This window comes from Colletes latitarsis, chromosome 10 (genome assembly GCF_051014445.1).
Source record: "Colletes latitarsis isolate SP2378_abdomen chromosome 10, iyColLati1, whole genome shotgun sequence".
NCBI lineage: Eukaryota > Metazoa > Arthropoda > Insecta > Hymenoptera > Colletidae > Colletes > Colletes latitarsis.
This window is the reverse complement of record NC_135143.1, coordinates 16,035,737-16,063,701: the sequence shown is the minus strand read 5'-3', so window position 1 is coordinate 16,063,701 and position 27,965 is coordinate 16,035,737. Positions and strand designations below refer to the sequence as shown.

At 39.5% G+C, this 27,965-nt stretch overlaps 1 protein-coding gene across 10 annotated transcripts in view; it reads right to left on the bottom strand.

Moving 5' to 3' along the window:
• The window catches only part of Oamb (Octopamine receptor in mushroom bodies), a 113,228-nt gene that overhangs the window by 13,879 nt on the left and 71,384 nt on the right, over positions 1 to 27,965 (bottom strand). For 8 of the 10 annotated variants that reach the window (XR_013080399.1, XR_013080397.1, XR_013080398.1 and 5 more), the window contains one exon: positions 2,444 to 5,503. The exons of 1 other annotated variant lie outside the window; for it this stretch is intronic. Coding sequence is in view for 6 of the 9 variants with exons in the window: in XM_076774395.1 (XP_076630510.1) it covers positions 2,444 to 2,704 (261 nt within the window). In the remaining 3 variants the exon portion in view is untranslated. Of the gene's footprint in view, positions 1 to 2,443; positions 5,504 to 24,577; positions 24,877 to 27,965 lie in introns of those variants that run through there. One more of the 10 variants, XM_076774399.1, reaches the window with a different exon arrangement.

The window sequence follows — 27,965 nt, the reverse complement described above, 5'->3', positions numbered from 1 at the left end:
CACGTGATGGGGTTGCTGGAAGAGTGGGTGAATATACCCTTCCGGGAGGATAAATAGCCCAGGTAATTGTTCCCTGATATTTTTCGACCGCCTTTCTGTTCCATTTCAGAAACAACAGACGATTGGGGGTAAGTTTTGCTTGGTGAAAATTGCATTCATTGCGTCGCCACAGTTTTCCCAATGCTTCGGAAAATATTGCGTTGGCAATAACTGTGATTCGTATATTTTTTTACTATGATTAGCACTCGAGGAAATTTTTCACAAGATATTTAACCCCTTAACGATTTAATTTAAGAGACAGTACGTCCCACTTTTTCCTTTTGTATGAGATATAATAAATGTTTCAGAATAAATAGCACGAGAGTTTATAACATTAATTTCCTTCAAACACGTTGAATTAATTATTTTAATACACTAATTCAGTTATTAACAAATATATGCACAGGAGTTCCCTAAACCTAAATTAAGCTTCGGAAAGTAACTTTTAATGGGCTGTTTTAATTCACTTGTTTATCGTAGATTCCAGAGCGCACGATTAATCAACTTTGTTTTTATGTTATAACTTTTAGTCGTGTGTTCTGGAAGTCCAGTAAATCAAATCCAATGAAAGGCAATAATTCGCTTCCAAAATACCGAAGAGTTAAATAAATTTTTCTAATATTGAAACATGCATATTTTCGATAGATATGTCAAGAAATAATATTCTTTCGGTTTTAATTTGAAATCTATGTTGGAGTTGCACCGCAAATGAGATCAACGTCATTTTATTTGCTCCCGTCGAACGTACACGCGAAAAATTTCATTCCCACGTTCGTTGTACGGTTTATCGAAGGTAAGAAATTAATTTCGCGAGTGTAGTATTGTTGTAAAAAATTTATTCAAATACCCTTTGTCCGGCGACGTTGATATTCGAGAGGTATCGATACGATACTTTGTACTCTTTTCCCATTGAAAGTGAGAACTGTTCCGCGAATAAATAAACGAATAAATATCGAAAACGTTGGGAATTAAAAATATCCAGGCGAGCGGTATCGTTGGAGTCGAAACGCTCGGCCGTGAATCCTTTCGTTCCGAAATCTTTGCGGCAATTCGGCCATCGTCGGTCGAATACTCAATTGCCGGCAACAAAGTTACGAATTTCGGAATAGGTTTCCGCGAATAGCCCGATGCCCGAGAGCACTCGAAACTCGAGCTAGCGGATCCGTCACTTTGAAACTCGCTAACTCGTCATCGTCGGTTCGCAAATTCCGGTTCAATTGACGCCATTGTGAACTCCTCCTTGTATCGAAAAAGAGCTGATCGATTGCTGCGTCGAGAGTTACGGATAGACCCGGGGAGATCAAAGGCTAACAGTTTCGAGACTCCACCGGGAATAACGAAAAGCAGCCGTCGGAACTTTTCGCTACGAGGTCACTCTGTATCGAAAAACTCACTCCTTCGACGTGTTTTCGATTCTTCGCTCAATTTACGAAGACTGAATGGAATCTTTGCGCGCGCGAACGTCTCTTTATTTCAATCTCAACCCCTAGTGTCAACGCTGTTATTTTACTGTTTAAAATTAGAGGTTAGTAACCTCCATTTGCATCGTACGAAAAAATGAAGATTTACTTTTATCGAATATTTTGGTACGTGTGACAAAGTTGATATTTTACTGATCTATTCTCAACCACCATTATTCACAATATAAAACTTGTTTCTCAACGATAACATGAAAAAGATTTACTTTTATCGAATATTTTGATACGTGTTGCAAAGTTAATATTTTAGTGATTTATTCTCGATCGGCATTATTCACAATGTGAATGGATTAATATAAAAATTGTTTCTTATCAAATAGTACCATGTATCGAATAACGAACCACAGAATTTTTCCCAATTATAATTAAATGTTCGTAAAAATATTTCAAACGTGATTCTAATTGTCGTATACAGAGTAAATCACCCCTTAGTAGATAAATATTTTTATTTTGTATCGTACCATAATCCAGGTAAATATGTATATACAATCCCGTGTAGCTACTTTTATCTATAGAAATTAACCCCTTGACGTACGATTTAATTTTAAATAATTTGTCAAACGTATACTATTTAATTTTATTTAAATTTGTTCGTACAAGGAATGACCACGAAATAGAATAGATTTATTTTACGAACACCTCTCGAATGAAAAATGTGATATAACACTTGATCACCAGTAGCCTCATGATTATGAAACGAGTCAGACTTGTCATTGTACGACAAGAGGTTAAGAACAAATTACCATCTACAATAATATGATCTTCAAACGACCTTGTAAATACAAATATATGAAGAATAAACGAGGACCCAAAAGCCTGCAAGAAAAGTACCAAGATAAAGATTCTCACCCGTTCTCGAGACGTCGAAATATTTTGTAGCTATTAGATAATTTAAAAATCGAAAAGGACAGCTGGATGCAACTGACCTTGAAGACCTCCCAGGTGGCGCTGAAGGGTAAAACAGCCAGCCCGACCAAGAGATCGGCAACAGCGAGGCTGACGATGAACGTGTTCGTCACGTTCTGCAGTTTGGTGGTGTAGTATACGGCCAGGATCACTAGGACGTTTCCCAGCACCACCATCACGTTCACGATCGCCAGGACGATCAGGGTAATCACGATCCACGGGCCGGACCACTGGACGCGCTCGTACAAAGTAGCGCAATCGCTGGCGTTCAGTTCTCGCATCTTAGTTACCAAGGTCCTCTGGCGCGTCCGTGCGATCCTCTCGAAGGGTTTTCAAGGACTTCCTGAACGACGGTCGAACGAGTGAGCTCAGGGTACGCCACCGAGCCGCCTGAACCTCCATCACGACTCTCCAAGATCGATGGTACCGGCGATCGATCATCGACTCCCGAGGAACGTCATTGTCGGTGAGACGGGAACCATGGATGTCCCATTCGATCTCCCTTTGCTCGACTTCTGGGCTCTATATTCGATATCCAACTTCGAAGTACTTCTTTTGCGACGACCTTGAGCTAGAGTACTTTTTAGAGCTTCTGTTCGTGACTGTATAGCAAAGGGAAGTATTCTGATTTCTTCAACCTTGGGGGCACTCTCTTTTACAAAGTAGAGTACCTTGACTCCTTTTTACCCTCCAAGTCGGAGTACTCTAATTTATTGTCTTTAATCTCGAAATAGCCTTTCTACAGCCTCGGAGTACTCTCTACTGACCCTGATATGCAGTGATTCCTTCCGTTTAACAGAGTAACTGTGTCCTTTTTAAATATAAAACAGAGTACTTTTATTCTAGAGTAGAGCGCTTTGACTCTATTTTTGTTGTATTTTTCGAGTAATCTACATTGAACCTTAGAGCAGAGTACTCTGACCCTTATCTTCCTTTTTATAGCCCAATTTTCCCAATAGAGTACATAAGCTGCCCTATAGTCATCGATCCAGAGAACTTTGTTTCTCTAACCGAATACAACCTCCGTTCCTAAGCTACCAAGCAATTTAACTTCTTTCCTTCGAAGCAACTCTGACTCCCCTCTATCTTCAGTCTTATTTCCGTTTTACTCTGTTCCTTCGTTTAAGCCGTCTCGTACAAACACTTGGGTATTTTCTTCTTACGACGCGTAATTCTCGGGTTAAACGAAAACGTTTCCGGCTTAGAATTCACCGATTTGATCGATCGACTTAATTATTGCGCCCCGTAGGATCCCCCTAATGGATGTATTTCGTCACCCACGAGTACCAAACTTCGACTATTCTTTTATCCCCGATAAATCCCGGAAGTCAAACTTAACCCAGACATCAGATTCCTCGTGTCTATGCGAGTCCCCTCCGTCGATCTCTCCCAGGATCACCTCGATCCTCTATTGTCTCTTCGAACTATCGTCTGCGCCTCCTTTGTCCCTGCTTTCAAAAGGACAACCGCGATTAGTCGAAAAGCCTCTCCTGGTTCCAATTACTCGCGTCGATCGCGAAAAGACTCGAACCCTCTAATTTAAATTCTATCCTCCGAACCACCCTTTCCTCTAATTCCCTTCTTCGCCTCAAGCATGCTCCCCGTAGCCAATTGTTACGCTCCTCGTTAACGCCCTTCCAAAGTTCACCTTTCGATTCGGTTCTTCCGTCGAAATTAAGAAAAATTGTTTCTCTCCTCGTTCGAGCGATTTTTCAACCCCTTCGGAGTCGTTGGTCCGGTATCCTCGCCTAAATTCGAACCCATTTCAGCGTCGCGATTTCACCGCTGCGACGAGGACGTCCCGGCACGCTGACTCTGCTCGTTCGATCCTCGTTTCCATCCCCCCTCCCTCCTTCACCCTCCAACACAACCCCACGCGCGGTATATCGCCTCGATCGCGATGTTCTCCACGTCCTTCCGCTCGTCGTTCACCTCTGCCTCGTCCTCGACTACGCCCCTCGTTTTTTAACCCCCTGGCGAACCACCTTTTCAAGTCTGGGCTCCCCCTTTATTATCTACGACGATGAAGACCCCCTCCGTTCGTGGTGAGAATTCGCGAAAGTGTTATTTCAGTGATAAATAAATTGCAGAGCGCTCTTTTCGTCGATGTAAATCCTTATAATATTCTGCTCTCGAGTTCGTTGGATAATGACAAATTATTCGAGTCTCGAAAGCAACGATTTTGAAAGTTTTCAGTCTCGTGGAATTTTTTACAGACGAATATTTGTTTGTTTTCGATTCACTTTGGGAATTTTCTCCTCGATCTCGTCGGGTGCTCAGACACTTCGAGGATCCTTCGGTCGCGAACTGCGCGACTCCTGCCGTCTGGATTGAATTTTTAATCGCGCGTTTCGAGACTCCGGGATTTCCGAACTAGCAAACTTGTTGGAATACTTAACTTCTCCTCTCCTCTGTATTTTAACCTTCAATCGCAGACGGAAAACTTACAAGGGGACACGGAGACTCTCGATTTCGTCCCCGTCTTCCTTTCAGACTCCCAAATTCTTAGATTCCACGATCTTTCAACCAATTTGAAAAAATCCTCAGAAACCTCTTCAAAACTTTCCTCCTCTATTTCACAGTCTTAATTCTTTCTCTCTCTCGTTCTTCAGTCTATTCGAAATTTTATTCCCTCCCAGTCTCCGAAATTCCTGCTCAATTTTGTTCTTCGATCCTCTTCCCAATTTTTTAAACTACCGAAAACGGAAGAATCTTCGAGGTCGAGTTCCTCCCCTTTCGATTCGAGGCGGAGCAACACTAAAGACACGTTCACACTCGCGTTCACACTCGCGTTCACACTCACGCGAAGCACACAGCGATTATTTCAGCTTCCGGTGGGCGAGCGTGGAGGAATCAGCAGCGTTTTGGTTTCAGTCTCGTGCGTCAGTCTGCGTTGGTCGGTTCCTGTTTTCGTTCGTACGTTGGACTAAATGATCTTCCGACACTTGGCGCGGTGCGTGTACCTCAGCAGTCTGAAGCGCGTCTCCTCCTCGATGCGCTTCGCTCGCATTATTCCGCCAGCGAGGCACCCGAAGCGTTTTCAAGCGGGAACTGCGTTGCTGCCGGACGCGCGCTACGATCTGCAACACGTGAAACGAACCTGAGCTCATCGTAAAGCAGCATCGTCGTCGTGGGCAGCCGTGGCATTGATCGACCGAATGACTTTCTTATTAACAAGTTGACCGCCACGTCACCCACGCGTGGGCGGCCGTTCGGTTTCCCCGCATTTAGGCGACTGTGTCTCCAGAAAATTCCGACTTTTCTAATATTTTATAAGAAATCACTAAATTTGAAATTTGAATACATTAGAACCTCGGTAATCTCTGCCTCGATGCCTCGAAACCTCTTTGAGACGAAGATTCTATTCGTAAACTTAGTATTTACTAAGGCAAGTGCATTACTTTGCTATTGCAATTCTATAATTCGAATTTTTCCTAATATTTTGTAATAAATCACTAAATTTAAAATCTAGGTACATTAGAACCTCGGTAATCTCTGCCTCGATGCCTCGAAACCTCTTTGAGACGAAGATTCTATTCGTAAACTTAGTATTTACTAAGGCAAGTGCATTACTTTGCTATTGCAATTCTATAATTCGAATTTTTCCTAATATTTTGTAATAAATCACTAAATTTAAAATCTAGGTACATTAGAACCTCGGTAATCTCTGCCTCGATGCCTCGAAACCTCTTTGAGACGAAGATTCTATTCGTAAACTTAGTATTTACTAAGGCAAGTGCATTACTTTGCTATTGCAATTCTATAATTCGAATTTTTCCTAATATTTTATAACTAATCACTAAATTTTAAACCTAAGTATATTGGAACCTCGGTAATTCGTACCTCGATGCTTAGAAAATTTTTTCAGACGAAGATTCTATTCGTAAACTTAATATTTACTAAGGCAAGTGCATTATTTTGCTACTGCAATTCTATAATTCGTATTTTTCCTAATATTTTATAACAAATCACTAAATTTTAAACCTAAGTATATTGGAACCTCGGTAATTCGTACCTCGATGCTTAGAAAATTTTTTTCAAACGAAGATTCTGTTCGTAAATATATTATTTCTGGTCCATGACAAGTGCATTATTTTGCTACTTCAATTCTATAACTCGAATTTTTCTCTTTTACCGAGGTTCAAATGTGTCTCGAAAGCAACACGTTTCGTTTGAAAGCAAACAGAAGTTTTGTTAAGTGAAAAATTTCTCACGTTATTAAAATTCTCTGCCTGGCAAAGTGTTATGAAAAAAAGTTTCGTGCGAAAGTTTGTTCTCTTTTCAGCTCCATTATATTACCGAATGAACGAAACTAGAAAATTGCTGTATTAGAAATATTGTCTTTATGAATTTAATAAACGTTACAGTAGAATGGATTTTATAACAATAAACGAATACATTGATTAACAGAACGCAAATACTGCTCGTTCGAATTCATTTGTTTGATACGGTAGAATCCTATTCTACTGTCTGATCATATACTTGAACGTTTTACTGTTTCATTGCTCGTTTCACTATCTGAACATACACTGGACAGTTCATATTGTTTCGTTTCGTATGGATTTCACTCTCCAACATTGTACAAACATTTTGTAATATCCGGTGAAATACACTGGGAAATATATTATCAATAATTCGGAGTGTTCTTGGATTTCTGACCATTTATTTTAATATTTCATGGCTCGCTAAAAACACATTTGTCGGAGAAATTCTTTTCGTCCAATCTATCACAGTCTACGAAATTTTTTGTTTGGCTAAACATAGGTTGAATTAAATAACCACTTTGGAATAATCGTCCAGAGGAAAAAGTGGTTCGATTCGAGGGTGCAAATATTACAAGCCTCAATTTTTTTCAGATTTTAATACCATCCAAGTTATTTTTAAATAAGATTCGATTATGATTTAATTCCACTCGTCGCAAAGTCTGGTGTATTAAAACGAACACGAATCTGTTTCTCAATAAAAAAATTTCTCGTAATTAAATGGTACGTCGAGGGGTTGAAATCAAGCCATAGTCGCCATGAAAAGTACCAGTGCGTCGCTCGATGAGCTTTCAAAGTTTCGTAAAGACCGTCTTAGGGGCGGAAAAAATTAGCGGATGTTCGACGGAGAACGCGCTTAACGAACACTCGTCGGAGACAACGCGAAAGCCACCGAACCGTCGTCGCGACGACCCCTAAACTTTTACGAACCAAAAGAGATTTCGTCGTCTCGGTCCCCGGAAGTGGCTCTGTTTATCGCGTACAGGCGCATTTTCCCTGTTCCGGCGACGGAATTTCGTCCGCAGCCAATTTCCCCGCGTCGAAATCCACGGGGGAAACGCGACGCAATTTCGAGAGACCGCGGTGAACGAACGAAATGTTTGAGGACCAGCGTACCGTGTGCCCGCGGTTGAAAGATGATTTCGTTCACACAGGAAACGGACATGGAATACAGAGCCAGAGGAAACGGGCAGAAGAGGGTGGGAGGGAGACAGGGATCGCTGAAATGCGAATTCACGCGAGGCTGCGTTCGACGAATTAAGGCACGCCATTTTCGTTCGTCGATGTACTGGTGAAGAGGGGTGGTTTGGTTTCTCCATTGCTCGGGTTTTTCGGTTTTTTCTTTTTTTCTTTTTACATTTTTGACGAACTAAATTCTGTTTTTGTGAATTCCTTTCGACGATGGGGGAACAGAACGGTTACCAAGACAAATCATACCTAATTTTCGACTATAACGTAGCCATCGACACATCCAATTTATCGCGTTTGCAATGAGAAAAATATCTGTGTAACGAAAAACGCTAAATTTTATAAATTATATTCACTCGAGAGAGGATAATTTCATTATATTCTACTATTGAAATAATTTAGAAATATATGCGCCTGGAATTTCTAGAAAATTTACTAAAATTTTTGGAAAGGTTCGCGTCACAACAATTTGTGAATATTTTTGTTGGGAGAGTTATACGTTTGAATAAAATGTCGTTTGACTACTCTAATACTATGCACTTTAATTTTTTAATAGTAAAAAAGAAACTTGAAAACTTCATTTCGATAATAAAATATAGAATATGGCCCGGAAGGCTCAACGAATGTTCCACTGAAAATCGAAATATTGGCATGGTTGTTGGAGTCGAAAAGCACACGCGAAGCTGGATGCCTGAATGTTCAACGAAAAGGTGACGCAATTTATTTTTTGGCATCCTTACTCGCATTTGGCAAAGGTCACGATGTAATTAAGCTAATCACTGAATTGCAGCAGCGAGTTTTATTATACTATATGCAGGTGCTTGTGCGAATGGAACAGTCGCGTGTCGAGGTCTCCAACTTTAACGTCGTTTTCCTCGAAATTACTTTTTGCGAACCGGTCTCCCTAAAAACTGCCACGCTAATGAACCAATTTTTTTTACGAAATTCGGTACGCTCTGTAGCAAACATAACCTTCGACACCGCAATCAGTATACCGATCACTATTTTTCTATTTCGAAAACTGGTCCACTTTTCCGTGAAATTTCACAGTTTTTCTACAAACCTCTGTCGCCTCGAAAATATTCAATATTTTTTTTTTTCGTTATAATCCCGATCGTGAAACTATGATTACACAGAACTTGAAACAATACCATTCACTCGTTTCGGAGTGACTATCATCGTGCGTATTTTTATCGTAGACGTCTTTGGATTCATACCGTTACTTAATCAGTATTTTAACGCAAACTGATACAAGAAGCGAGGTATTACTATACGATAAATCAATTTCATAGTCGATGCCCAAGAAATTTCCTATTTTCCCACTAACTGTACCATATTTCTCTCCTGCAACGATATCACACACTATTGCCTCGCTTCTTGCATCGAAGAGCGTTGCGGATTCTTGCAAAAGACGCGTCTGACTCTCCCAAACTCGTCGGTTCGAAGTAAAAAGGCTAAAAATTGGATTGTAACGATATCACACACTACTGTCTCGCTTCTTGCAATGATCAGCGTTACGGATTCTTGCAACGGACGCGTCTGACTCTCCCAGACTCATCGGTTCGAAGTAAAAAGGCTCGAAATGGGACTATCGATTAAAATTCGGACGTTTCGAGTCCCGTTTCGCGTATTGGACTAATTTTGAGGATCAAGAGATTCGGTTGGAAGTAAAGACAGGTCGTTGGCGAGTTTACTCGACCGCGGGAAGGCTTTTTGTACGGCGAACACAAACGATACAAATTCGCGGGACGGGCCAGAGGCCGTCGAGAGAAAGAGAAATGCCATTTCGGCACAGACATTTTCATTCTACCGAGAACAATGGGAGCCAAAATGCAGCCGTCTCTCTGTAGAAATATGTAAACGCGCTCGTCCAAGAGTGTATGCGTACGTTTGCTTGCGCGTGTGTGTATGCATTCGCGCGCACGACAAAGGCTTTTCGCCCGGGCTCGCGGCCCCGCGACAAGCATTCCGTCTATTAATTAACGTACGTCCGCGTAAGCGTACATGGAAGAGCTTTGAACGAATTGTTTCTGTGCATCTCTCCCGTCGAGTGCCGCGACGAGCTTATTAGTCGACGGGAGTTTCTGTTAAATTAAACGCCAACGTAACGCTGTGCCTCTGCGTCACTCATAGGGGAAATCATTTTTCCGTTTTTCACTCCCCCCCTGCTCCCACCTTTCTTCGATTCCCCGTAATTGCGACGAAAATTATTTCCCAAATTAACAGCGATAATTTTAATATACAGTGCAAACAAACGATATTAATAACTATTAGTTCACATCTCTTTTTAAGGACTCCGCTCGAATTAACTTACAATTTTTTAAATTTTTGTACGGGGAAAAAAATTTTGGACGCTCTTGAAACGTACAATTAAAAGTATGTAAAGACTCTAAAGAGTCCGAATTTCGAGGGTCAATTAATTCGTGGAAATCGTACAGCGATGTTTGTCCATCTTTGGCGTCGAAAGAGAGTCGCAGGATCGCTATAAAGATACTGGGCTATATTTCTTATTCATCCCCGTGGAGGCTAACAGTTTCATGTAAATTTCACGCGAATCCTCCTCGCTTCGGGGCTCGTTCCTTTCATCTGTCTGTCTTCGGCGACGTTCGATACGTTGTTGTGTCGGAGAGACCGTGCATTACGGCGGTGAATATTAATGTGCTTGCTTCTTTCGACGACCTGCATTGTTCGACATAAATATAAACGCCCGAGGTAGATACGAGGAAGCTGAATCGCTGTCGCATTCATATATCCACTTCTCCAAAATCGTCACTGACGCACGAATAAGGCTGGCGAACGCGAGCCCTGGGAGATCCATGGATATTTAAATGAAAACATATTCGCGGTACCGACGGTCCACGATGCTGGGAAAATCTCCAGTTTTAACATAGACGTAGATTTATTTCACAAATGCAGTATTCTAGACGTAAATAAACAAATCACGCGATCATTTTTTGGAACACTCTGCCCCATTTAATCTTGAACGATCTTAATAGGTGCAAATATTATACTGTAAATATTGTAAATAAATTTTTGGTACTTTGGTACTTTGGAAATCTGTACAAATTTTTAGGACATTATAAAAATTCTTCTGGTGGTAATTTTAATAACTACAGCACAGATTTACTGCTCGTACAAATTTTTACATTTCACACGTCGAAGCTCTTAGTCGTTAAATTCCGTTTAATGAATCCCGTTGGTCCGAGATTCACTCAAAATAATAAATTAAAAAAGACACGAAAACAAAAACGTGCAAAATTTCAAAAGAGAAGAGTGAACAAATATGAATATTCGCGAATATCGTTACTCTTTCCGGAGCGATAAAAAATAACATTCGCGCGTCGTGAAATTTTTCAGGGAGTATTAGAGTCTCTCAGTGAGAAATGAAAAGTTCGGTAGACAGTGGGGATCCCCGCTAAGACGTTGGAAAGAGGCAGGAAAAAGGGGAAGAGGGCGATCCGGGGCTGAATTACGGATATTAATATTTCAACGAAAGCCGCGTTGCTTTCCGCGTTCGATCATCCAGAGCAGCGGTGGATGCTTTATGGTATTCATGCGTTCTCGAGTTTTCAAGTCCTCGGTTTCGCCGGGGGAAAGAGGAGAGGAACCATTCAGGCGAAGCCTTGAGTTAGCGGCGTCGAAAGCCACCCCTTCGTGCTCGTCTATCCTTCTGACCGACGATTTCGACTAGCGCGACACGCGCCGTCGGGGATGAAAATGCCCGGCAGCGGCTGCCACACGCTTTATAATACGACGACGACGACGCGTTCATCGCGTATGCATGTGCACAGCCTTCGTCTTTTCTGTAAAATGTAGCCCCGTTACGCGTGTACGCCCGCGATCATAAATTCCTGCCTCGTCGATACGACAACCTCAAACCGGGGTTGCAACGATTCCTCGAGTTTTGTGGCACCTGGACACGCGCCACTGGAGCCCATTTATTGGAAATACTTTCTAATTTTCAGCAAAATTAAATACTTTCTTCGATTTTTGCACCGAGTATAATTTATTTAGGTGATATAAAAGTTCGAAACATTTCGATATTTAACCCTCGACTTTGGGTCTATTTCAACCCTTGCAAATTATTTTTCCGGGAGTCGTGATGCTTTGGTTATCAATAAATAATTTTATGAGCTTGCGAAACCAACATTTCCAATGTGATTTGAATACCTTCTGTAGTTTTTCAAGCACTGAATATTCTGTTAATTATGCAATCTTTAAAGAATTATTATATGCTAACTTTGTGAAAAAGTTTCATGGATTTTAAATAGGTCATTAAGCGGAATACGAATCTCTTTGCAGCTCTTCGGAGATTTGAACGCGTATCTTCCTTTAGAAAAATCTTCATGGTCGAACGAATTGACCAGTTATTCTCGGGTTAATTATACTAAACGTTCGTTCTACTTTCGTATGACGCTACTCTTTGGTACCAAGTTTTTTAACACGAGCTATAACACAGATCCCATTACAAGAATTTGTACTGGAAAGTGAATAAGTTTAAATTCTGGTTTCTTTTTAGTCTCGCATCTTCTAAAAACTTAATTCTTACGTCCGTTCATTATGGGAAAAAGAATTTTTATATTAATTCCTCCTGATTGCATTTTAGTGGCTCAGATAAATATGTTTACTATAATTAACAAAGCAAAATAATAGTTTTATTATTCGTTAGAATCTACTTTTGTTTCTCAGAGAAATTACCAAGAATTAATTATTTAAGAATTATCGAATTTACTTACAGCAATGGTTCATCTTATAATTTTAATTTATAAACATTAGTAAACAAGCATATTTGTAACAATTGTAGAACAGGCTTGCATAATACTATGTCACAATTACATTTTAATCATTTCAATCTATGACCAAAATCCGCATCACTCATCCGTCTGATCATACGTACGACCTACTACTGCTTGCAAGTAGTAAAACCCTAAATATGGTCAGACATCTCAATTTTTACGTTACTACTCCTATTTATTACAGTGTCTGCACACAAAAATCACTCATTGAAGGCTATAGTTAGTATAAAAAACTCAATGCTTAGAAAATCAGACGTAGAAAGTGGTCAGTCAATCTATAAATAGTAATTATTACAAATCCTTATACAGTTACTGGAGAGCTTGTAATTAAGTTTGATACAATTGAAATACGTTTCTCTACGAACAGAAATCATTTGATACCAATTATACTGTTCTCACTGGTGAAACTACATTATTTTTAAAATCCCCTCCCACTCTACGTCTGCTATTCTCCGCCCACGGTTCAAACTTCCACACGTGATTTTGTTTCCCCATACTCCATGATCCCACGTTTCAAATGTTATTTTTTCAAAATTTCCCAATATTAAAAAACCCAAGAAGTTCCAAAAGAGAGAAATCCTTGAGAAATAACAACGAAGGACCATTGTCTGTCTAATATCGTGAAACAAAAATGAAATGCTTGTGCTATCGTTCCGTTGTGGGGTTGGAAACGCGAGTGGAACTGGTTCCACAGCCAATTAAAGTATGGCCCCTCCGGAGGAAAGAGTCTTAGAGTGGTGTAAGGTTGGTTCTGGTCAGACTACCACTGGAATAAATTGGCGGTTCCAGCATCGTCGTGATAACATCGTTGTTTATTTACGTGGTGTTCTCGGCGTAAATTGGAATTACCGACGTGACGGAGGTCGACGCATTAGCATACCTCCACGTCCGAAGCGACGTCGGACGTCGATGGAAGCGCCTCTGGACGAAGAAGACCAGTCGTTTGCTCAAGGCTCCGGCCTCACCGATGGAGGACGTCCGCGGGCAAAGAAAAACAGAAAAATGGCGCGGGCATGCGGTACTGCTTGAAAGGCAGCTCGAACCGCGATGTTGACACCCTTCTAGGTACTTTTCTTCCATCCCTTTGAATTCCCGTTTCCACCTGACTATCCGAGGCGCTCGTTGCAATAATAAACACCCTCGCAAGATGAATCTTGCCCCATTTGGGACCTCGGAAACCGTCACGACGATGCTCGAAAACCTGCTCGAACTTATCTTTTAAGGTGGTGGTTTAGACAGGAGGGTTGGTTTTCGTGAAATCTACCCCTCAAACCTTAGATTCTTCAACTTGTCTCGCTAGGAACGATCAGTTTTATTGGATTTGTTGGTATGAGTAGCAATGTGAGTTGTATCTTGCGTTTTTGAAGAATTTTCATCCCTTAAACCGGAAAGTATATCTATCGCTACTGGAGTCAGATTCTGAGATTAACTCGAAGATTCTTTTTCCTGGAGAATCCAGAAGCTTCTAGTGAAGTAGTTTTCATTTTTTGTGCTAAATAGCGCCACCAGAGTCTGTGTGTTTGTGATTTCACTGTAACTTTTAAAATATTTGTCCAATCTACGTGAAATTTTGTTTGCTTGCTCCTCGCGTATCCACGGAAAATATAGAGTATTCAATTTGCGGGAATATTAATTGAAGCTCTAATTCAGAAAATGCAAATTTTATTAACTTTATTAATACCTTAAATTCTAAATCACTGTATCTTGGATGCTTAGAAACTTATTTGCATCAGAATTGGTTAGACGAGGGTAGAACGAAACGGAACGTCCGACGACGTGGAAAACGGGAACACGAAAATCCCCGTTGAAAGAATCCCGCGGAGGAGTATCGGAAACAGTTCCGGCGAACTGAAATTAGATAACGCGAAACCGGAGCCGGGAAGTTTCTCCCTTAAACGGAATAAGAAAGCCGACAGAATTTTAAAACAAACAAGTTTCGCGCGAGCCTCCCGACGAGAGGCCTGGACTCGAACGCAGCTTCTAATCTACCCTCGGCAAACCGAGTTACGGAGTTCCTCCCGGAGGAAGGGCGAGGGGAACTCCCAAAGTTGTCTCTCGGAGACACCCTTGCTTCCTTACTTCGTTGTTTCTCGCTTTATTCGCTTCTCCTGTTTCAATTTACTTCCGTTTTTATACAGTCCTGTTGGACGATTCATTTGCACTCGACACGATTACCAACATCACCGTTAACAGAACTCTCGTCGATGATTTACTCGTCTTCGACGGTCAATATAGTCGAAAATTATTTATTTATTCAATAAACGGGAAGCCCCATTAGCGTACAAAGTAGTAGGACACGATAGTCAAAACAAGGTTATAAAGGCAATTTTAAACAGATAAACAACACAAGGACAAACTGTTAAAAAAGTATTATGGTAACTATACCGAAAAATTTTGACCCAAAAATATTTAAAAAAACATCTTACGAAAGTGATATAAGTTCTTGTGTTTGAATATTCGATTTAAAAGAATATAATACTCGATTTATTTACGAACAACAAACGATGGTTTTAGGTTCGATTCACAGGGGTTTACAAAATAGATAGCTCGTGAACGAATGGAAAATTTTTCTGTGAAATGTGGCCAAATTTAAGATGTTATTTGCATTATTCGAATACGAAAGATTCGATGGTCTTCGTCAGCGGAGATCATTACACCGAAAACGTAAATTTAAATAGAAATCTCGATGCAGCAATCGATTTAAGGGCGAATGCTAAACGTCGTCGCTTCGCGCGTTCGTATTACGTTCTCGTTCCCTTTGCAGTGGTCGTTTTGCACCTTCGATCCTTGTAGAGTTTTCCGTACGCAGTAAAATGTTTACCGCGCGATATGCAGTCAGAACGGATCGGCCCCGCAGCGGTGGGCCGATAAATAAAACGGAAATGTAAGATCGAATATCAATCGTCCCTGCGCGATGTTCGAGCAGGTTACACGCGTTAGCACGTGATCGGCTCTCGAACGCTCGAAGCAGCCAGGCGACAGAAAAATATTTGCTCAAACCGAAGGTGTAGGAGGCTGTCGGACGTGTCAATTATTATTGATAGATTTTCCACCGGAAGATGTGCTTTTTAATCTGCAGTATCGAATGTTTACCCACTCGGTCTATCCGTGGATTTTTAGGGGCTCGGAATCTCTGAACTTTCGACCATCGCTCAAATATTATTTAATTTATCCCACTTCGGTATATTTAAAAAGTCGACGATTAAAATAACTGTGGGGGACACTCAATCTCGTAGTGCCAGAAAGACTGAATTTTTAAAGTAATTGATAATTGAATCTCCTAGTTTTAATGCACTCCTAAAATTTTAATATTTAAATCCTCAAACCGTCCACGAGATTTGTACATTTTGGTAGTTCAAAATGAAAATGTAACTCATGAAAATTTTAATAATCGTCGATCAAATAGTCAAACCCCCAAACCATCGAGTGTTCGAAACTTTTTACTATAAAAAATACTGAATTTTCAAAGTCGTCGACAATTAAAACTCCCATTTTTAATGCACCCTTAAAATTTTAATATCCAAACGCTCAAACGTTCCAGGAGATTTGAATATTTTGGGAGCTTAAAATTTCCTTAAAATTTTAGTATTCAGAGTCTTAGGAATTCTCGAAACCCCGAAACCTTGGAGCGTTCAAAGAAAATATCGAATCTAGTTTCCTTCGGTCGCAAGACTCCGACTATTATGTCAATTTATCTGTCAATTCCCGGAGCTTAATCTATCGATAGAATTCGATGTTTCGCTCGACTAGTATGAGCAATGGTTCCCGTCGTTGCTATTTCGGACCCGACGATCAAATAACGATATCGCTTTTCGCGTGGTTTCGAAAACCAGAGCGAGGAAATAAAGAAACTGCTGATCCGGGAGACCGATATTGGTGTGTCCGCGGGACTGGGTTAAGGGTTATTTTCCACGGTTTGATCAGGGGATCGCGATTGCCGTGATCCATCCAGTTCAAAACGAAAAGAATACCGCTAATGACGTGTCAGAACAAACAGTCGGTGTTTATCGAATCGATACGCCCCGCCGGACTTTGAACTCGTCTCGTTATGTTCATTCCGTCCGCGTTGAAAGGGAACAAAAAAGAATAATACGGTACCGTTTCCGAACCGTATTGTTCGTTTATACTTATTTTTACGTACGATGAATATTCTTTTTATGCACGAATGTACAAACGATGACGACGGAGACCAACCTCTCCACACTACCTGCACAAAGACTTTGCAATACTTTCATCGATTGTCCCCGCTCGTCTAACTCCAACGTTTTAATAATTCTTGGTTTTCACAATTTATTTTCGTTGCAAAGGGCACCAACGATCGAACGTTTATCATGGGATAAACTATGCTCATTTGTGCTACTGATATCATTTTTTTCATATGCTATAGATTCGAGCAAAGTTGAAGGGTCGACCATATTTGTCAAACTGTTGATCGATCTTGTTATTCAATTTTTATTTATTTTATGATAACAAGGCACTATCGTGAATCAAAAATAAAATTTTCTACCCATTAAAAATTGCTGTAATGCAGACGATAAATTCTTGGACAAATATCCGGAGAATAACTACTGCTGTTCATCTCCAAAAAAATGAAATAATTTAGATATTCGCGTTGCTTGGACCTTCCTGAGTACGATTGCGGTATTCTTCGTGGTCGTAGCAGATATTTCGCGGTTGACCTTGGCCGGTAGAAACAAACGCGTGGAAAAAAGACGAAGGGCAAGGTCGAGAACCATTGCGACAGTTTTCCGATTCCACGCGCGAAATTGCACAGCGATACTTCACGGAGATCGTTAACAGGGAATCGTTCTTTCCTTATCATAGTTCTTAACAGTTAACATCGCTATGAAAACTTTCATAAAGTTTCGAAGTTGTTAATTTCCGTACAAAGTATAATTTCTCAAGGAAGAAAAATCGCGGAGTCTTCACTCTTTTCGACCTTCACAGTGGCGTAAACTTGTTAATTCTGCAGGTTAATTGTTCCACGGTCGAAGACAATAACAGAATGTGACAAAACAACACGCTGACAGAAACGCGTGATTCATGGTCGTTAATATCGAGTTAGTTCTCTTTTCTTTTTTTAATAATTTTATCGCCGGACTCCTATCGGTTCGCGGCCGAGCTCGCGAATCTATAATTACGCTAGCATTCGACGCGACGATAGTTAACTCGCCAGCAACTTTCGACGTTGAATTATTCATTCGAATGTTTTCTTTTTTCATGAATTTTCGTTATTTCTAACGCTGATAACGATCTCGCCAAATCGATCCCGATTACGTCTAATGTTAAACTCGACGATTCTTTCCAAACGATTATACATCTTGCTATTTCTGTACTTTCTCGTCCTTAAACGACCATAATCGATTATAATCCATTGAAATATTTATATCATTTTTTGGTCGTATTATATACAGCCGATTTTGACATCTTAATTTCCTCGATATTGTGGCACGTAGCGAAAAATGTTTCATAGGGAACTTAAATGGTATCGAGTGGGGTATATTCTTGTGTTATTAGTTTTTTCGTAGGCGGACGCCTCAAGGATATATGAAGATCAACTTTGTTTTTTTAAATGGAATAAGGTACTTTTCTATGTATCAAATGATGCAGTTTAGGTTTAGGAGCAGCAAGTAGTTTAGGAGATATTTCAATTTAAATAATTTAAATACAAAGGCATCATTTCTGCCGCAGTAAGACGTGAGATCTGTTTATACCAATGTAGGATTAACAGAGACGACTAATTGTAAGGGGATGGCTGGGATTTGTGCTAAGGTAAAGTGCAGAACAGTTTGTTCGACTTGACTCGACGTTGGCCTAGACGAGACTGACGCAACTATAGCGACTGATATGAAGCAGCGTATTATCGATGAATGTGGCAAAATATTAGCCAATATATTAAATAGGGTAGGCCAGTCCTTACTTCATCGGTTTCAAAAGTGCTGTGATGCAAATGGTTGTTTTATTAAATCATATCTGTAAATAAACGCTAATGTCAGTACGAATTTTAGAATTATTTAAATTCAAATATCTTCTAAACTATTTGCTCTTCGACATACATAGAACAGTACTTTTTTATAAAGAATGTCTAGTTGCATCGTTTGATACATAAAAAAATACCTCATTCCATTTAAAAAAACGAATGACACAAGAATATGCCCAACTCGATACCATTTAAGTTCCCTACGAAACATTTTTCGCTACGTGCCACAATACCGAGGAAATCAAGACGTCAAAATGGACTGAGACACCCTGTATATTTTGTTTTTAGATCAACGAATGATAATAACGAAACATTCATTTGCAAATACACGATCGAGCAATAATTTTATTTAATTTATTTTTAGCGTCGACACGTATTAAGGATCTCGATCCTTCAGATCGATAATTAATACAGCTCGGATTTAGGAACAGTACTTCGCCTCCTGACACACTTTATTTTTTTGCATCTCATTCCTCGGCGCAAATGAATGTTTACTTTGCATGTAAGATATCACAAACTTCGCGCGACGAAAACGTTAAATAGAAACGAAGCGAAATATTAACAGCTGTTGGGGCGAATTAATTGAATCTGTCAGATGATTCGGTCGAAAGAAACGGAATAATTAAAACATCTTCAATATTTTAGCACGAGTCGTCGCCTATTAAAATTACAAATTTAGGATCTGCAATTGTAATAACATTCTCAGAGAATCTATACCAGAAAGGTCAAAAACATTTTAATATACAGGGTGTTCGGCCACCCCTGGGAAAAATTTTAATACAGGATTCTAGAGGCTAAAATAAGACGAAAATCAAGAATACCAATTTGTTGATGGAGGCTTCGTTAAAAAGTTAACAATTAAATTCAAAACTTTCAAATCGTTTTGGAAAAATTATTTTCGATTGCGGGAGTCAATCACAATCATTTTTGGTGAATAGACATACCCCCGAAATCTTGCGCATTTTCGAGAAAAAAATTCAGTACGGTCGGAACTTTAAACGTTAATAACTATTTAACGAAGCCTTCATCGACAAATTGGTATTCTTGATTTTCGTCTTATTTTGGCCTCTATAATCCCCCATTAAAATTTTTCCCAGGGGTGGCCGAACACCCTGTATATCTTTCGAAATTTCGTCGATTATTCTATCGACTAATTTCTAACGAACACAACTTTCTTCATAATTTTAATTATTTTCAGCTTGTGCGTGCGTCCTATTCGGCGGTTGTAAAACTTTGCTTTCGAAACATTTATTTCAACTGCAAATCCTCCGAGGAACTCCGTTTCGAAGCGTTTCATTTAAATTTCAATAAACACCATTTCACTTCGAAAGCAACGTCAAAGTTTAAACATTCGATCGTTCTTGCATTCTCGATCTTAAAATGTGGAAACAGCTTCGGCGGTTTCGTAATAACAGCGAAACCAGGAAGACCTAAGAAACCCTTGGAGAACCACGGTAGCAAGAAACCTAATAACCAATTAAAACTTGAATCAGAACTCACGTCTTTTTCGTGTCGTCGAGGTTGAAATTTATAGCGGTTCCCTCGACCGGAGAAGTCGAGTTTCATGACTGTTTTGCCCCGGTACGCCTCGCTTCGATGGAACTTCGCTTGTAAAAACAACTTCCGTTGACAAACGAAAATCCGCGAAACCCCCGGAACGCCCAAAGTACCATGCCAGAGACCCGTCAGCCAATAATACAAAAGGAAATTAAAATTTGCGGCGTTATCTGGCTGGAATTTTGACTTTCGAACCTACTCGAAAAACCTATGTTTCGAAATCTTTCGCTTTGGTTATGAATAATTCATTTTTTACGTTGTAATAAGATTGTTAACTTTCCCTCTTATGCTTTGAATAATTTTCTGGCTCTGTTAAAGAGATAAATAACACAAACTTGTCGATTTTCGAAGCTTTGGAAGATCGAGAAACGACTTGTTTAAAAGTTAAGTCGAGTTTGCAAAGGTACTTCCAACCTTTGTGTCGTTTTTGATTCGACAATTTTTTTCTGACAGATTCAGAAGAGCTCCGAGCTGTATAATAGAAATTTAAAAAATTCATGTTATATAGAAGCTTTGGAGGATCAATATGCAGACACCTGCTAACTAACTGAAGGTTAAATAGAACCTTGAGCAATTAGAACTTGTAATCTTTCTGTGTCATCAGTGCAGTCATTTGCACCTGTCCCCTCGGCAAAGAAACCTGGTGTCGTGTAAGAAAAATGTCGATACTCTTTCCCCCCGCAAAAATGCAATTAGTTTCTTACACGTATCTCTCGCTGTGCTACGAAAATCAAACCTCCCATAATCTTGCATCGATAATACTTAAGAAATTTTACGTGGGTCACGATCGTAGTATGGTCTTTGATTATCAGACCACTGTTTATATATTTATGGAAAATTTTGATTTTTAAAAATCTGCCGAATATGCTTAGGATACGAATTATTGTATTTAGGGGTTGAGACATCCGTCTACGAAGCTCTGATTTCATTAATTCTATTAATAAAAATGTGAATTTGCATAAAGATACACAGTCTACTGATTATATAAATTTTTACACAGTATACTTCTGTTTGTGAAAGAAAAAAAACATTTCTAAAAAGTGAGAAAAGAATTTTCTTGAATTAAAATTAGTCTACGAATCAGAAGAATTACTCATTTGATTTGTTGCTCGTTTGAGAATTGTAAATAGACATTGATATATTGTTTTAATAAAAGAAATTTCTAAACAAATTTTACCTTTCACGAAATGAATTTTTCTCCCAGCAATGGAAGATTGTTTTCCAAAAATCTGGCTAGTAAATGGGACCAGAAATCTGTTACGAGGGAAGCTTAGAGTGTTTTCCTAATTTATACAACGTCTACGAGGATACGTTCGTTTTGTAAAGGAAACCCTTTGCTTTTCAAGTATTTCGACCCATAAATTAAAGTCTCTGTGGTCATTATGTGTGTGCTTACGACGCCGTACATTACTATTGAGTATGGTTGCCTCTTGGAGAAAGTTTGCTGATATTTTCCGACCGTACACGAGTCCTTCAAAACCGGATAATTTAGATAAGAAACTGGAAACGGCTGTTGACCGTCTTAAAAACGCAGCGAAGAAATTCTAACGCAGTCCTTAACGATCCTATAATCTGAAATTTTTGTCAAACAATTCCTTTACATTTTAATCATACAAAAATTCGCGCGTAAAAGTATATAAAACTTTCCAAAGAATTGGCAAGTAAACGATGTTTCCATAATCGTGGCATTAAAAATTAGTTGAATTTCTACAAAGGTAAATTTGAAAATTTACCATTTCTCGAAAACACAGAGATATTATTTGAACTACTATCAACAATTCATACGTATTTCAGATTTCATACTTAAAGTTATGGAACTCATAAATATTGTATATTGGCGATTTGAAAGAAACATAAATTCAGTGTTTAGAATTTGTACGATCCAAATCCGACCGTACGAGCGATTTGAAGTATCAGTTTGAGCTCAATTCGAAAATCATTCTACGTTCTTTCGTAGAAATATGAAAAATTCCGGTCTCGACGAAGCTCAATGAAACCGTCGGAGCAACGAAGAACAATAAACGGACGTTCTGATCATTGACATCGTTGAAAATTCCTCGATACGAGAGCGAGGTCTGAACGCGTTTGAAAGTATGGTCTGAGTATTAGTCCGAGCACAATGGGGCAGCGCACTACGTCTTTCCGTGCACCCTGCCACAATGGAAATTCGAAATATTGTCATAGTCGCGAAGCTTAGCGAACCTATCGAGCCAAAAAAAGACGCCTCTAAACGATCGTATCTCTTCGTCGAACGTCGTTGAAAACGTTCGAATCACGATCGGAAAATCATTTTCCCGTTCTTTTCGCGAGTCTCTGTACAACGCTAATTCGAAAAATCCCCATCGCATCGACCATAAACGATCGTTTCGTTTCGTACGTGTCGTTGGGAATCCATCGACGCTCGAAACCAATCGAAGGTGGGTCTTTTTGTTTGTAAATTTGTAAAATTTCCTATTCACACAGGCTTCGTCGAATCGTCGTTACAAATATCGATTCCGAAGTATTTCTCTGTACAGAAACATTAGTGAAAATCTCTTAGTATTCGAAAATCAACGCTTGTTCTACTCTGTAAATTTTTACAAGAGAAATCAAAGGACTTTATGATTCAAGATATACTCAATTAGAGTGAAGAAATATTTCTTATAGCTTTCTAATACCGTGTCGAAATTAATGTATCTGTTATATTAGCGTTCATGATTCTACGGTGGGTCGCTAAATTATTAGCAAATGTTAAAAGTTCATTTTAAAATTCATAAAGTAAGCATTACTAATGGGATGCAAATTAACCTTGCCAAGGGAAAATATTAAATTTTTCCCTGCTAAGTAGATACTAGACTCGAACTTCATTCAAAATTCCTGGGAGCTTTTTAGCTGCATAATTGACAATTAAAACATTACAATAAAAATAAATCTCAAAACTGAAATTTGGGACGAATATTAAAGTCTTTGTTTTAAAGAACTGTAACAAAATCGTTGCAAAGAATCACTTCCCTTCGATATTAGATTCGTATTTGAAATATTCTAGCCTGATTCAGAAATCGTTCTAGAGTTCTTGGTTAACACAAATTTGAAAAATTTTCTCCCTATTGAATTTGAAGGCAACCGCTAAAGAACCATTTGTGTTTGCTCTTTTTATAAACATTGATGAAAATCCGTCGACACTCGAATCCAATCAAAAAATCAATCCACGTCCTCGCGTAGAAATTTGAAAAATTCTCGCCTCGCGAAAGTTTACTGAAATTATCGAACCAACGTCAAAATATAAAAGATCGCATGCAGTCACGATCGTGCGATGTTCGACCAGGATCGATCGTTCCACATCTTTTTATGCATTTCATTTTAAATTTGAAAATCTCATCGAAGCAATTTTGTAAAAAATTCAAAAATTATTACAGCTCAAAACTTTACAAAATCATCGAAATAACAAACAGTTATACATGATAGACTTTTTGGCACGAGTCCTTTGAAAATTTCAGTTTCATAAAAAGAACCCAGACCTAAAGCAACAGAGTATAGTTGGAACTTATCAGAAAATATGATCTCGAGTCTGGACCGAAGTCGATTCAAAAATCATCCTTTCGCGAGTCTCTGGGTAACATAAATTTCAACCAACCTATCGAACCAACGATCAACCATAAACAATAGCTTTTTCCACGATATTCGAACTGGAGAGAGAAATAATATAGCGAAGAAAAACAGCGAGAAAACTTCTGCTAGAAACTTGGTTGAATCGTTGTTAACATCGCCAAGGATTTCTCTGTCCATTGGCAGAACTGAAAATTCCTCGATAGTCGAGTGTAGTCTGAAACCACTCGAAAGTATGATCCGGAGTTCGGACCGAAATTATGTTACGCTCCTACCACAAATTCCTGTGCAATGCAAATTCGGGGAATTCCTGTTATATAAAACTGTAACGAAGCTATTAATTCAATTATCTACCATAAATGCCTGCTCCTTATTATTACACAAAAATCGTAAAAATTTCAAGAATATCTCTACGCGTCTATTTTCCACGTATCTGTAAAACTTCTGTAATCGAAATCATCGACACAATGAATCTTTCTATCTATTAATCGGAATTTATTTTTTTGCACTCTGTCCATGACTGTACAATAATGTCTATTATATTCTAGACGTCCCAAAATATAATTTTAATCTACGTCAGAGGAAGACTGATCCTCGATATCTAAATAAAGTCTGAATTTATTCGAAAGTATGAAACGATCTTATCCAAAGAAATCACGGAAAACCCTTCGAGTTGGAGTCGAACCCCAACCGGCGAGCGTGATCGCCCAGATTTTAACCGGGCCCAAAAACTCGCCCTAAATCTACGCGCGCAAACCATCGATCGTGACCCTCGATCGTCCTTACTCCGTGTCCGGAAGTCCTTGCATCCGTGGCGTCCTCTGTTCGGCGGATCCATTCACAATCACCGGTGCTCCGTTTGCACGTTTTTCTTTGGGTCCCGCGTTCATCGAAGGGTCCCAGGAAACGAATCGAGGGGGTTCATCGATTTGTTCACCAGTGTTTCCCGCTACTTTCGTGTTTCCCCGCCAGTTGTTGGGCCAGACTGTCGCGAGGCGGTCTCGAGCGCGTTGTCACGATCGCGAGGATGCCCGGAGTCCCTCGGGACTCCCGGGAGAGCCGAGAGGAATCGTCCTAGACGCGTCGCGAGCGAGGAGCGCACTGAGGATCCGGGCGCATAGTCGCGCCGCACGCGCATGCGTGATCCGTCCACGGATTTCTCCTCCCCTTCCCTCCACTCTGCGCGTTTCACGGATTCCTCTCCTCCACCGTTGCTTCTTTCCCGGCCACCCCGTTAGTTGTGCATCGTTGTTGATATTTTCTTTTTTCTTCGTTTGTTTTGCATACACAAGGGTCGATTAAATAACCGAGGTCCTCGATATCTTCATTGCTGTGTGCAACGTGTGTATTAATAAATTTTAACCTCGACTTTTTATCTAAAGCTTTCAGTTTTCTGTCTGAGTATCGTTGCGTAATTATTTGTTACAAATTTCTGATTCGAGTACCGAGTATCGTTGCTGAAATTTGTGATGTTGTAAGGTTACACCCTCTATATAATTCTAATTTAGCACTGTGGAACTTCTGATTGTTTCCAAAGTTGAAAAGGTAAAAGTCAACATTTTCTATCGAATATCAAAGTTCAAATTGCTGTGCGCAATTGAATCAAGAGTGAACCAGAATGTTTGTTTCGTAAACGGAATGGAAGAACGCGTAGAAAAATAAATATGTACGTTTTAAGTACAATGAATTTATTTTATCGTGAATCAGTTTAGTTAATCACTTTTATGTTAAATATATTTCATAGGACTGAAGATCTTAGTTATGAAGCTACACTGTTAGAGTTATATGATTAGAATTTTATATTTTAAAATGAAATGGAGGTATTCATGGCCCTCCCAAGCAATTCTATTTATAGTAAAACATTCTCGACCTTTGAGTTTTTAGAAATTAATATACATAGTGACATTTTACAGAACTAAATGAGATAAAGCAATTATATAAACATAGATCGTTTGAAACTTCGTTAAAGAGGGAATGATAGAAAAACGAAATACGAAGAAAATAGAATTGGGATATTCTTGTATCCACTGTAACAGTAGATCAGCAATATTTAGTCTGTTTATGAGAGCTCGTTATCCGAGGTTGTTGAAAACGCTTTGAAGGTAATTTTCGTCAGTAGTTAGACGCCCATATTGAAATATTTACGAGAGTATGCATATATACATTGTATACAGGGTGTTCGGCCACCCCTGGGAAAAATTTACATGAGCGATTCTAGAGGCCAAAATAAGACGAAAATCAAGAATACCAATTAGTTGATGGAGGCTTCGTTACAAAGTTATTAACGTTTAAAGTTCCGCCTGTAGAATGGCAACCTGCGTACAGCTGCGTTCGCGCGGAAGGTTGCGGCAGGCCAGTGCTAGTGGTTCTCATGCAGCATGAAAAATTCTACTTACCGACGCTATCGACAGCCTTAGATTTTTGTCCATTTAGGGAAATGCGAACACCTTACGTTGAATAAGATTCAACCTGTCTTATGAAAATCCAGAAGGGCATATCAAAACTCGCCCGACGAGATTTTCACAGAGAAAGGGTGAATGTCACTTCCGATACCATAACGTTGTGCACAAAAATCACCCACACGCGATCATACACGCCCCACAATCGTCCACAATGTCCGTAAGTATCCACAAATAATCCTTTCAGGCACTAACCACTATGCAATTAAATAAACACGCACCGTAATTACGGTATTCGTGAGTGACTATGTGTACGTGCACCACGATTCTTCAGAATTACTTACGAATAAAATTGTTATTAATTTTTCAAATATACTTTAATTTAAAAATGTAAAAAGGAATTTAATAAGTATTCGCTGATTGTTTATATCACTGTATTTCTTACATGCTCGATAATACATAACTGAATGAAATATCTCTAAAATGTGTCGCGTGAACTGTCTTGACTGATTCTTTTTTACGACTAACTAGCTGGCCAAACACGTGCCGATGTTGCCCTTTGTCTCCACTGAGCGTAGAGTGCATGTGTTGTGTGTATGTGTGTGTGTGAGAGAGAGAGATAAGCGAGACGAGTGACGTAGAATCGGGGTCCTTTTCGGCATTTGTTTCTCAGAACCTCGTCGATCGATGGCACAGTCAGCTGCTAGTATTGTTACATTCTTCGACGTGAACGCAAATCGATGGGAAAATTTCATTTATCCTACGATTCCTTTTTACATTTTTAAATTGTAGTGTATTTGAAAAATTAAGAACGTTTCTATTCGTAAGTAACTCGGAACAATCGTGATACACGTACACATAGTCACTCATGAATACCGTAATCGCGGTGCGTGTTTATTTAATTGCATAGTGGTTAGGGCCTGAAAGGATTATTTGTGAATACTTACGGACATTGTGGACGATTGTGGGGCGTGTATGATCGCGTGTGGGTGATTTTTGTGCACAACGTTATGGTATCGGAAGTGACATTCACCCTTTCTCTGTGAAAATCTCGTCGGGCGAGTTTTGATATGCCCTTCTGGATTTTCATAAGACAGGTTGAATCTTATTCAACGTAAGGTGTTCGCATTTCCCTAAATGGACAAAAATCTAAGGCTGTCGATAGCGTCGGTAAGTAGAATTTTTCATGCTGCATGAGAACCACTAGCACTGGCCTGCCGCAACCTTCCGCGCGAACGCAGCTGTACGCAGGTTGCCATTCTACAGGCGGAACTTTAAACGTTAATAACTTTGTAACGAAGCCTCCATCAACTAATTGGTATTCTTGATTTTCGTCTTATTTTGGCCTCTAGAATCGCTCATGTAAATTTTTCCCAGGGGTGGCCGAACACCCTGTATAGTAACTCCCAAATAATTAAAAGTTAAGTTCTGTACAATATAATATAAACCATCAAAGCATAATATAATTTAATTTATATTGTTCTCAGAATGTTTTAAAATATCCTTTTACGTTTGAGAACGTGGAATGTTCGACAAAATTTGGCAATTAAAACCTGGAGCATCCTTCATATGTACGTTTCTGAACGTGACACGCCGGAAAAGGGGACATTTTCGCGATTCAAGTGCCGTTCCAAAGAATAATCGAAAGCTTGCCACCTAGAATACGGAGAATACGATAACAAAAATCGCGAACCGAGGAAACAAAGCGAGCAGCGGTTCCAACCAGCGCCGACGTATCATAATTGGTTAAAACCGAGCCACGAGCGGACCAGAGT